This window comes from Hevea brasiliensis, chromosome 13 (genome assembly GCF_030052815.1).
Source record: "Hevea brasiliensis isolate MT/VB/25A 57/8 chromosome 13, ASM3005281v1, whole genome shotgun sequence".
NCBI classification, from domain to species: domain Eukaryota; kingdom Viridiplantae; phylum Streptophyta; class Magnoliopsida; order Malpighiales; family Euphorbiaceae; genus Hevea; species Hevea brasiliensis.
Genome location: NC_079505.1, coordinates 89,491,108 through 89,503,710, shown reverse-complemented (window position 1 = coordinate 89,503,710; position 12,603 = coordinate 89,491,108). Strand labels below are relative to the sequence as shown.

The 12,603-nt window shown below is 34.2% G+C and overlaps 2 protein-coding genes across 7 annotated transcripts; one reads left to right on the top strand and one right to left on the bottom strand.

Annotated features, from left to right (window-relative positions):
- Positions 1-382: 382 nt before the first annotated feature.
- LOC110633793 (serine/threonine-protein kinase Nek6) lies at positions 383-5,963 on the top strand. 2 transcript variants are annotated; one of them, XM_021782555.2, is made up of 15 exons: positions 383-517; positions 609-659; positions 2,123-2,317; positions 2,450-2,516; positions 2,893-2,958; positions 3,131-3,177; positions 3,482-3,527; positions 3,635-3,715; positions 3,798-3,840; positions 3,926-3,975; positions 4,227-4,308; positions 4,399-4,448; positions 4,549-4,622; positions 4,720-4,771; positions 4,853-5,963. In XM_021782555.2, the coding sequence occupies exons 3-15, from the start codon at positions 2,199-2,201 to the stop codon at positions 5,738-5,740; spliced, it is 1,665 nt and encodes a 554-aa protein (XP_021638247.2). In that variant the 5' UTR covers positions 383-517; positions 609-659; positions 2,123-2,198; the 3' UTR covers positions 5,741-5,963. The 2 variants fall into 2 exon arrangements, with proteins under 2 accessions (XP_021638247.2, XP_057988808.1); XM_058132825.1 differs by having other exon boundaries at positions 392-2,317.
- Positions 5,964-7,970: 2,007 nt separating this feature from the next.
- Positions 7,971-11,156, bottom strand: LOC110633860 (cytochrome c-type biogenesis protein CcmE homolog, mitochondrial). Of its 5 annotated transcripts, XR_002490893.2 has the most exons (3): positions 10,248-11,156; positions 8,419-8,830; positions 7,971-8,327 (listed from the first exon to the last, which is right to left on the bottom strand). XR_002490893.2 is itself a non-coding variant. In XM_021782654.2 (2 exons), the coding sequence occupies exon 1, from the start codon at positions 11,039-11,041 to the stop codon at positions 10,256-10,258; it is 786 nt and encodes a 261-aa protein (XP_021638346.2). In that variant the 5' UTR covers positions 11,042-11,156; the 3' UTR covers positions 7,971-8,830; positions 10,248-10,255. The 5 variants fall into 5 exon arrangements, 4 of the variants coding, with proteins under 4 accessions (XP_021638346.2, XP_021638347.2, XP_057988807.1 ...); XM_021782654.2 differs by having other exon boundaries at positions 7,971-8,830; XM_021782655.2 differs by having other exon boundaries at positions 7,971-8,793.
- Positions 11,157-12,603: the final 1,447 nt, after the last annotated feature.

Below are 12,603 nucleotides of genomic sequence, written 5' to 3'. Positions count from 1 at the left end.
GGCTCTTTCAGTATGGCTGATTTATCGAAAATCAGCCCATTAATTATTAAAAAATAGATTGAAAATGTCATTTAATTATTTTAATATTTTTATAATTAAAATGTATTCAATTTAATTTTAAATTAATTTTAATTATTTCAATAATGATGTTAAACAGAAGAGACTATAAATCTTATTAAATGGTCGTTGATAACTATAAAATAAAAAGAATAGAAACATGAGTATTGTAAGAAAGTCAAGTAAATTATATTAAATGATAAAAAAAAAAAAGAAATTATATGGGTTGTTCACGGAAAACAGTAGAGAAAAAATGAATGAAGTTTAATGGAGATGAGAAACTGTTACATTTGAAGGAAAACGTTAGAAAGAGAAGAAAAGCAAAATGCTGGCGTAAACATGGACGAAGGAAATGGTTCCGACAAGAAAGAAAAAGAAGTATTGAGAGGGAATAAGAACAGGCGTAAATGTTCAATGATTTTCAAGAAACTAGTTGCTTCATATATCTAATTACGTATAGGTTTTTCTCTGCACTGCAGGCTTCTCTGTATTCTGATGAATCCTCTCTTACAATCCTATTTGGATTCACACCAATTGTTTCTTTTCTATAGGAGACTTGAACAAGGCAACAGAAATGGGAACATCAAGCTAGTATGCTTCAAGTAAAGTCATATTTTTCTTGCTCAATTTTTGATAATTTTTTTGACCCATTGCAAGAATATTTATGCTTTTCTTTTTTCAAAGATTTATCGTATATTGCTTCCTTTGCCTTCTCTGTATGCGTGTGTTGTTTTTGTCTTTTTGAGTTTTTTGGTGGAGTGGTTGGAGTGGTCCAGGTCATGGGCCGGTTCTGGATCAGAAATGATAGTTTCGGTTCGTGAGGGAATGAACCTGAACTAAATCACAGGAAATGATTCAGCTTCTACCTGGATCTAAAAAATTTTTTTTTTTTAAATTGATTTTTAACCGAGATGAATTGTCTGTTTTTTTATAGCTCATGGTCTTGAGAGGAGTAGAGCCGAGCTCAACTATTGGTATTCTCTGTTTTGGTCGATTTGAGACCAGTTTTGGTTTTGGATTTGACCAGATTTTTTCCAGTCCCAAATTTGATTAGCCCAATTCCAATTGGATTCTGAATCCAACATGCACCGTGGCTGGGTCTTGGTGGATGGGTGCTTTCCCATAGCTACCACTACAACATGTCACAACTTGCAACAATAGTTTACAATCCAACTTTATGATTTTCAAAATTTATCATTCTTCTCCTTCTGTTGGGAAGAATCCTTGGTGGCTCTAGTATGCAAATTAATCCAGCTTTCAGTATCGTCAGGATTCCAGCCATTGCCCACCAATGGAATGGGAAGATACTAAATGTCTAAAATAAAACCCAATAATACAAGTAATTGAGTTTCCTATACACAACATAGTAAAAGCTAGCCTAGTTGTCTGAGTCTGAGAAACCCATGTGGGAGACCTTGTGCACTAGGACACCCTTGTAGCAGAAGCTAAGTTTGTAAATAATCCTACAATGGTGAGAAAAACAGCAGAAATTCTATGTCTGCCCAAATTTTTTGGCTGTTGAAAGGTCAAAAATTGATGAAAATTTCAGTTAAGGAGATAGTGACATACCAACCACTTGATAGTAATCATATCCCGGGAATCCCAAAGTGCAAGTAATGCTTGCCTTTCTATTTTAAACAATGGTTGGCACACCTGTCACAGGAACCTTTTCTTCTCTTTCTTTCTCCTTTGCTTATTTTTGCCTCAATTTTGCTCTCCTTTTGTTTGAATTTAAATTTTATTGTCATGCCTCATCACTTTCCTTCAATTTATGTCATTCTTTCTACCCTTCACATTTTTCTTGAGCTTTGACAATTCCAAGAATTCTTCGTAGTAGATTTATTATTATTTTGTTTCTGGGCAGTGTTTAGATAGCGCTGTGTGATGAGTAAATGTAGGATTTATTGCTACAAGTCTTCATGATTCCTGCATGAGTCCAGTATATGATCTCTGCACCACACAATACTTTTGCTGCCACATTGTTCCCTGCAAACAGTTATTACTGTGGTCTCAAATTCAATTTAATAGTGTTTGTAAACATTTAATGCCTTGGCTTGATATTTAGTTGTAGTGCAGAGCTTGGAAGTGGCCTGCAAATGTAGCTTAAGCTACTGTTAACTTTCTTGAGCTTTGAAGCACTCATGGAGAGTAAGAATAAGGAAATGATATCAAAGATGGATGATTATGAAGTGATAGAACAGATTGGAAGAGGAACTTTTGGAGCTGCATTTCTCGTTCTTCATAGGTTTGAAAATGAGAGGTAAAAGAATTTTCTGCTTTCTTGAGATTTACTTTTGAAGTTCTACTCATCTACTTCAATGAAAATTTCTACTCGTCTACTTCAATGAAAATTGTTCTGTTAAATTTCAATTCTTGTTTGTGCTATCCATAGGTATGTATTGAAAAAGATTCGTTTGGCTAAACAAACAGAAAAGTTTAAGCATACAGCACATCAAGAGGTTAGTCTATGGGGCTCCTTCATACCAGAACTGTCTTAATTTGATGGTATACTTGTGCTTTGCATAGTAAGTTTCCTTATTCCTCTGTAGTAACCCCACCAACATCTGTTTTGTCTTCACCTACAGTAATGTGGTTGGACTATCCAGTGTTTTCCTTGGGTCACTTGCCGCCATTTTTCTTCTGTGTGCCATGAGTGGTTTTCTGAGTGTTTCCCTGTACAAATAACTAAATATAAATTGACCATTATTTTTATCTGAGATAAACTGAATCATGCCCAATCATCATTGTCTATAAACAACTTCATCACTATCATAATTCATAAGTATTATCTTGCATTCAAATCATATGAATAATGGTTTGCAGTGTCTTCTGCAGATGCATTTAATAGCAAAGCTGAATAACCCATATATAGTGGAGTTTAAAGATGCATGGGTGGAAAAGGTAGCTTCTAACTCTGTCTTGTTTACTTACATGGTTTTACCTCATTATTCACACACAGAAGGCAAAAAAGAAAAGGAGATAGGTGTGCTTGAACTTAAAAACCAAATCAAGCAAATCATTGTCAAATACCATAATGCTATCATAATGTTTTGTTTATCTTCATGGTTTGCAGGACTGCTATATATGCATTGTGACGAGTTACTGTGAGGGAGGTGACATGTAAGTCAACACGGTATACAGAAGTGTGAATTTTATCTTGTAATATGTAAGGAATGTTGGAGTGCAAGTACCTCAAGAATGTTTAGATTACAAAATTATTTTGGCAATAATAACTCAATATGTTATTTCTTCTGGCTGAATATTTGAAGGTATCATGTCTTGATTTTTTTTTTCTCTAATTCAGACCATTCATAATGGTGCAAAGAAAAGTTTTATTTTATTTTATTTTATTTTATTTTTGTGATCCACTCATGCAAGCCTATATCATTAACAGCTCTTTTTTTTTTCAATATTGATCATACAGGGCTCAAATGATAAAGAAAGCTAGAGGAACATATTTTCCTGAAGAGGTAAGGAACATGGAATATCCCCAAGAAACTGCAGCCCTGATATGGAAATTTTCTTGTACATGTCATTTTTCATCTAATGGACAGCTTTTTTTTTTTATCTCCTCCAGAAGCTCTGCAAATGGCTGACCCAGTTGTTGCTGGCTGTGGACTACCTCCACTCCAATCGTGTCCTTCACAGGGATCTGAAAGTAAGTTCTGAAAGATTTTTTTTCAATTGAAAAGAGTTCAGCCATTATATCACCCTGAAATAACTCTATTATCTAATGGCAGTGCTCAAACATCTTCCTTACAAAATTCAATGACATCCGGCTAGGTGAGGACATGGATACATGGAACTCTTCCACAATGGATTGATTTCAATTATACTGCAACTCCTTTATCTCACATTATATGTCCAGGTGACTTTGGACTAGCAAAATTGTTGAACAAGGAAGATCTTGCGTCCACGGTAGTGTTCACTCCCTTTCTGTTCTAATTGTTACTCAGATCTCCTACATGGTGCTTGAAATGTTTTACTATCATGCTTAATTGTCTATGGGATCCAATAACACCTACAGTCTTTTATGTCCTGCATAAAAAAGTCATTTCTCTTTCTCAGAAGAAAAAGAAAAGAAAAGATAAAATTATATTTATTCAATTATGAATTTGAACATTCTTGGCAAATGCAGACTTCTTACATTAGCATGCTTATTTTTGTAGATTGTGGGCACTCCTAACTACATGTGTCCAGAACTGCTTGCAGATATACCGTATGGCTACAAATCGGACATTTGGTCTCTAGGTCATAATAATTGTTCTGATACAATCCTTTATTATTTGTTAACCAGCTACTGCAATTCACATGGAATGACATTTTGTTATATTTTGATAGGTTGCTGTATGTTTGAGATAGCTGGACGTCAACCTGCCTTCAGAGCTCCTGTAAGTGCTGTTTTCACCTGACATTGTTTAGAAAAAAAATTGTGCCAAAATTCTCAATTGCTCATGAAGAATTGATAACTTCATCAGTTTTGATTATCAGGACATTGCTGGTCTAATCAACAAGATAAACCGTTCCTCCATTTCTCCACTTCCAACTGTCTATTCGTCTTCACTGTAAGTAATACTGGGATGTTATGTTTTCAAGTAGTCTTAGCTCACAGAAATATTAACAAAAAATTTATAGCTAAGACGGGTGGCTGTCTGTCCGCAGAAAACAATTAATCAAAACCATGCTAAGGAAGAATCCAGAACACAGACCAACTGTGAGTTCACATTGCCCAATCTCTTCTCTTCTCTTGGCCAAAACAATGACTTGTCTGATGTTTGCATTGCACCATGTTTAGGCTGCAGAGTTATTGAGACATCCCATTCTAGAACCTTATGTTGCTCAATGCCAAAATTTATCTCCTGTCTTTCTCCCAGTGAAGTCTGAACACGGCTGCAAGGATAAACCAAAAGAAATTGGATTGTCTAACAAGTCTAATGTTCAGAAGAATGCCAAAGGTAAGAAGCCAATCCCATTAAAGGAGTGTGGATGTATTCCACAAGAAAATGTTGATGCTTCTACACGTAAAGTTCCTGCAAAAGATTTACTCGGCATTTTGGAACAAAATGGAAGTGCCAACTCAGAAATCACCTCTGAGGGCATAACAAGGACTCACCTTGAAGATATGAAACAAGAGTTCAACTGTGATCATTTCCAAATAGTCCCAAAGACACTGCAAGGAACTGTAGAAACTGACGTGGGAGGAAAGAGTGCTACTCCAGGGAGTTATAAAGGAGTGGCAAAGTTGCCTGCAGATCAAACAGATAGCATTCGTCTTTCTGGTTGCAAAATGGCATCGGAGTCGAAGAAGAATAACAAACGCTGGCAGAAAATGGAAACCAATTTCTGTTTACACACAACAGCAACAAATGGAATATCGTCACCCAGTAGAGTTAGCAAAGAAAATAATCAAGAATTACATGGGGCCTCTAGTGACGTGTCATCAATGAGCACACTAACTTTTGTCCACGGTGATGAAACAAGAATTGAATGGGATCCACAGAGCCTGCAAAGAGCAGAAGCACTGGAGTCACTGCTAGAGATTTGTGCGAGTTTGCTCAGACAGGAAAGATTTGAGGAACTATCAGGAGTGTTAAGGCCATTTGGGGAAGAAGTTGTGTCATCAAGGGAAACGGCAATCTGGTTAACAAAGAGCCTAATGAAAAGTTCAAAAGAACAGCAGTGAAGCAGCTTAGTGACATGCACGTTTAAAACAAATGACAAATAGAATTAGGAAATGCAACTGGCTCAATTCAATTTGATGCAGAGAGCCATTTAAAATAGCTAGAGCTTGTAAGTGGTGAAATTCCTTGCGTCTTTCTTTGTGGATTTTGACTGATGTACAGTAAGGAATTATATATGTGAACCATTCTGACAAGAAAGCTAAATTTGTTGAATTTTTGTTTGCATTTCTACTGCCTACTGGTGCTGCACATGAAACAACAGCTTTAGCATAACGGATCAGAAGGAAAATTTCGAATAAATTTTAATAAAAATATTTAATTTCAAAATATTAAATTTATTTTTATATAAAATTGAGCTTATATTAAATTTATTTGTGCCATAGTCGCAAAGTAGCAACCAAGAGGCCTATAACGACAATTAATTTAAATCTATGCATACTTAGTGTACTATGCAGTTAAGTTTCATGTTGCATTTTATTTTAATCGAAAATAAATATATATAAATTCAGAGAAAAGACACTTCTAAATAAAATTATAACAATTTTACCAGCTTATATTCCACTTTATTTTCAATGGATTGCTGCAACGCCAAGCAAATTCAATATTCAAATTTCAAAGAGGCAATGACCAATGATCATTGCGGCTCCCTCAAATATTTTTATTAGTTTTAAACAATTATTAATAAATTCTAATATATTATTGTGTATTTAATTTAATTTATTTTTGTTCATGTGTTATATGAATTGAATATAAATAAAGTATTTTTATTATTAACCATTTTTATACTGATAAATTAATTTAAATATAAAATAAAAATAAATCAAATAGCACCTATTAGGAAACAGTTTTTCAACGTGGATTTTTGGAACGAACAACAGTTTAGATTTAACATAGGATATTATTGTCAATAAAATTTTAATTTAGTGATAAAATTAAATAAAATTGATATATTAAATTAAGAAAATTTAAATTCAAATTCCACCATTATTACTTCGTAATTAAAATGATCGTGATTTATTAAAAGAATGAACATTTTAAAATGCAATCGCTGCATTCTCACCTGCAAGCAAAGTTACAGAGCCATTGCTTTGGGGACCAGAAAAAGAACCAGAACAAGAAAGCTGTCTTGTTGTCCCATCCCACCTTCAACTCAGTGGCTCCCACCAAACCTTAAAATTGGGATTAAATTAATTCAAACAATTGGAAAAAAAAAAACAATTGCAATTGCAGCTTCTGTGGGCAATGGGCGGGCTGGCTAATAGCTTGAAAATTGCAAAAAAAGTTCTCCAATCAACGATTGGGCCCGCCAATTTAATCAGCGCATCAAAATAATCAACGGGAGCGCCTTTTTTTTTTTTTTTTTTTTAACATAAAACAGTTTATATAAATGACCCAAAGATTACCCAAAACGTAGCCTGCCCAAGGAGACATCAGACATGATATGTCACATTTAATAACTCAAGCAGCTGTAATATTTGATTTTTTTTTAATTGTTTTTTCCCATTTATTTTTCAGTTTTCAGAAATTTTAGTTCATATTTTAAATTCTGCAATGGCTTTTAGCGTGATGAGAAAGGCAATAATGGGGACCATGTTCTGCTTCCTTGTTTAGCCTGCAAAAAGGACGAGAAAGGAAAATATTTCCCTTTAAATAGGCGCACAAAGAGAGTTTGGCAGCGTAATGATCCTCCTTCCTTATGTTTCACTTGTATAACATGCCCTTAGCATAGTATAGGTTCACTCTCAAGGCTAGCGAACACTTCTTCCTTCTTTGTTTCAGAGTTCAAGAATTTGATTCTTTCACTCTGGAATTGCCTGCTGCATTATGTTGTACTAGTGATCAAAATAAGTAGAATAGACAGGCACTCAATGGCCTAAAAAGAAAACCTCTTAAAAGCTCTTTTCCTTCATCTGGAAAGTTTCACGAGATTCCAGAGGATTTTACACATTCCCTGCCTCAAAGGTGGTGGAAGTGCTTGGCTTTCACGGAAATGCTGCAGAAATTGAGTTTCATAGCTTGTACTACACTTGCTTAGGAATGCTGTGTGGCTTGACAAGTTAATTATTAATCCTTGTTCACTATGCTATTTAAGAAGCTCATCACAGTTGAAATTCAAGGATACCGGGATGTATCAATCGGCCAAGCAAAATGCTGACGGGCTACGACCGAAAGTACCTCCAGGGATGGACTTTGTGAGAATTTGTGAGCTATGATCCATTACAATAGCAAAAATGATTAAACCTTGATATTTATTTTGTTCATTGATAGGTCTATTGAATGTTAGCTATTTCTTTACCAGACATTTCATCAATTGCCTTCTCTTTTGGGCTTTTCTTGTTGATGTGGATCCAAAAAGAACGTATGGAGCAAGGACGATGCCTCAGAGATTAGAACCACCACGAAATAGTAGTTGAAAGGAGAATCTTCCCCCGGATAGCCATTGATGCCTTTGAGCTTTATACAAAGTTTTTCCTGTATATAGTTTATAGTAATTCTGAGAGAGATACAGGGGGCAGGACCTGAGAGGAGTCCGCGCTGATTAACTGTGACCATAGATGACTGTCCAAAGATTGGGGTAGTGCTTGATCGCTGTACCTCGCAAGGAAAAAGGGGTTTCGACCCGTAATATCAAAGGCCACATGAAAATCTAAGGGCAACAGCATATGCTATAATTCCTTACTTGGTATCAAGGCAATCTTCGGCAATACAGATCGATAGAATTCACTTGTACACATGTTAAGAAAGTGCATTGGAGCAGTCAAGTAGGCTTGACTAAATTTTCATGCTCACCCGCAAACTGGTGGTGGCTGTGAAGCAGCACTCAACAAGCATAAAGATACTGGCAGCAGAAAAAGTCATCTGTCTTCAAGTATAGGTTGAGCCAAGGGTCTTTAAGAAGTTCTAACTCCAATTCACCTCTCAAGCTTACGAACTAACATCTGTAAGGGAGTAACATCTGCAGAGAGATCTCAACTGTAGACAACTGCCTTTGTCCATGGTCAATTCAGCAAGATCTTGCCAAAAAGACATTCTCACCCAAGGGAAAGGGCAAAACCTAGATCTTGAGAGTCAGAGGAAGATCTCACCCAAATCTAAACACAAAAAAACTTCATTCTGGGAATAAAAAGGCAAAACAGAAAAGAAAGCAAAGTTTGAAGGGCAACTATTATGGGCCAAAAATACCAGTAACAGTCAATGTAAACTCAAGAAAGTAAAGCTTGCAGCGTTGCAGTAGGCTCTACAGAGAAAGAGAGAGTGTGTTCCTGGTCTACTAAAAAAGGGATTAGCTGCACCCACTGTTGATCTTCGTTACATTTAACATATGCAAGAGCTACAATATGGTGGACAAAAGCTGGACGTGGAGAAGCTCCCTATCTTCTAATTTTAGGAAAGTACAACAACAAAGCAAGACCACTCAGCAACAAGAGAAAAAGTAAGAGACTAAGAGAAGTAAAATTCTCAGCTCCTCCAACTTTCTGGAAAGTGGAAACACACTGCATCTTCCTTAAATAACATGCATCATTCTGGGGCTTAAATTATACAGTGCCAATCATTGCTAGACCCCTACAAAGCACTTCAACTCATCTTTCCCAATATAAGCACATGTAACAGGGTATGAATAACTAATGCTCAAAACCTAAAGATTATTAAAACCTAGCCGCCTATATCTGAAATTCAAAAAGGAACAAAAAAGGGCAAAACAATTTACAAATTTCTTTTCTTGATGTTAACAAAATTCAATTTCCTGACATGCACTCATCTCAATTCTGTTGATAGGTTAATTAAATGCATATTCGCTGAAACTAAGCATGTACTTTTGTTCTGCTTTTCTTAAACATGGCTTAACTACCTTTTGGTTAAAAAAGTGTGCTGATATACTAACACCACACTCCAGTCTTATGATTAAAAAAAGGCAATGTGAAATGTATGCATATTGTGGTAGAAATTAGTGAACATGGCAATTAGGAATCAAAACAACAACAACTAAGCCTTAACAACAATTAGGAATCAAAAGATAAGAATTAATTAAATGCTCAAGTTCTTCATATTAGAACCTCTTCCCTGGTACACTAGAAAAACTTTAGTTACTGCATCCACCAAATAAATCCCCACTCATCCTTTATCAATCCATTCCACATCCCAAATCATCTATATAATAGAAAAATTAATTACAAGAAATAAAAAGACAATTCAAATCATTTCCATCAAACAAATACTAAATTTCAATCATTTCCATCCCAAAGATATTGCAAAAATTTTCGACAAATGAGGCAGATTCACTAATCTACATATGTATTCCTCGGCGAAATTATTCATTACCCAATTATCTGCAGGGTTAATTCATGAATGCATGTGACATTACAACATCAAAAAAAAAAAGTAGTAGCCTCAAATGATCCAATTATCTTTCCCTCAAAATCAATGAGTATTGCCTGACCTAAACAAGTAGCCGTTAATCCAATGCCTTAACTTATAATAGAACACATTAATAAAAAATTAGAATCATACCAATTAGTTTATGGCTTCTTTTTACTTCCTTCACCAGCTTCAATTAGCTGCTTATTCGTCTCAATTGCTGCAGCCACCTCCTTAGGCATATACTTCTCATCATGCTTAGCCAAAACCTCAGTTGCAGAGAAGTAACACTCCCCGCTCCTCGCTTTCCCTGAAACGCTCCTCGCTCCCACCTCCTTCTTTATCTCCTCTGTGAATGGTTTCACAAACCCTTCCACCACCACCGAATGCCCTTCTCTGAACAAGTCGGGCAGCGATCCCTGATACCGGACCAAAATATCAGTGATCAAATCTGTAATCACAAACTCCATTTCAGGCGAAGAAGCAGGTTGAACAACGCTTCCTTCGAGAACTAATCCACCTAATCTGAATTTGTTCTTTTGTGGGTTTGCTTTGTATTTTTCCATAGCGTCTGTTGGGATCACATAAAACACTAATTGGTCTTGAAAGTTGTTTAAAACGATCACTATAAAACCCGCAATGCAACTGAACGTCAAAGCATAGGTCCAGAGGCGGCGGGTTTGGAGTTGACGGGCTCGGGCCCCTATGTCCACTGTCTTCGAGCGGGCAGGGTGGCGTCGGGCGGTGGAGAAGAATCGGAGACCGGTGAGCGAGGGAAATTCCGTAGAGATTGTACGGAGATCTGAGAGAGGGGAGAGAACCGAGCATTCAGATTTGATGGTGGAAAGGAATGGAGAAGCAGAGTAGAACAACCTGTTGGTGATAGTCGTGGTGTTGGTGCGGAGGCGGTGGGATCTGAGGCGAAAGAGAGAGGAGCAAAAAGCCATCCTTGTTCCTCGCGAACGTGATGGAAAGTTTTGAGCAAATGTGGGAAAAGTAGGGGTTTTTCCGTGGGGTTTACCCTTTTGTTTGGATTGAGGTTCTTCCGATCTCTAACTCATCAATTTGGTGAGTATTGGGGAGGGGGAGTGGTTATTTTTTATTTTTTATATTATCTATATTAATTTTAAAAATTTTAAAATATTATTTTTTTACTATAAAATAATAAATTTTATAAAAAATATAATTTTATAATTTTTCTATTTAATTTTACCTTTTAATATCATCCAATCAAATAAAATAATATTATAAAATTTTAATTTTACCTTTTAATATCATCCAATCAAATAAAATAATATTATAAAATTTTCATTCACGTAACATTCCTTAAAAATATAAATAAAATTATTTTTTTATATTATTATAATGATTATTTTTTATTTTTAATATTATCTATATTAATTTTAAAAATTTTAAAATATTATCTCTTACTATAAAATAGTAAATTTTTTAAAAATTATAATTTTATAATTTTTATATTTAATCTTATCTTTTAATATCATTCAATCAAATAAAGTAATATTATAAAATTTTCATTTATGTAACCTTCCTCTAAGATATAAATAAAATTATTTTCTTACATTATCATATCATATCTTATCTTATTTTACCTTATCTTATTTTATCAAACCTCCCTTCATCCTATCTGAATAAATCCGTATACTCTATTTCTATGGAAAAGGCGAGGGAGGAATAAATAAATGCAATAAAAGGTAAGTAACTATTATATTCCTGTTTAGAAATATGTAAGTTAATGGAAGGTAAGAGTATGTACAGTAAAATTTACCTTCTCTTACCTCTCAAATCTTAATTTTGTTTACACTTCAAATTGAGGTGTAAGCTGAGAAATGTGATATTTGAAAATTATTTTATTTTTTTATTTTTCTATTATGTCATTGATTTTTTATTAAAAATCTAATTATACCCATTAAAAATAAATTAAGTTTACCAATACAAATAAAGATATGTTATCTCTCAAGTGGCCGTACCTAATTTCTTTAATTTCTCGTGAATTTTGAATTTTTACAGAAATAATGATGGTTTTACTTTTTTATTTCATTTTAGTTGTTAAATTATTTGTTCTTTCAATAATTTATTATAATTATTATACTTCAATTATTATTTTTTTTTAAATAATCTATTCTAAAAAATAAATTTTTATCTAATAAAAAATATATTTTTATACTTTTAATAATTATTTATATTCTTTTATTTCTTTTTAAATATAAAAAATATATATTATCTCACTTCATTTTTTCATTAATTCACTTATGTTTAAACATAAAAATTTTTTTATTGTAATTTTTTTTACCCAAACAAGCCTCGTTGAAAAAGGCAAAATTATGGCGGCCTATTGAAGATTTTAGGAAGGTTGCTGCCAAGTAACCGCATCCTGTACTGTTATTTTTAGATGAAAAAAATTAACGACCTACCGTTTATGCGAAGCTCATTATTATATATTACTAATACACACAATATTTTTACTGTTTTTAAGAAATAATAAAATTAT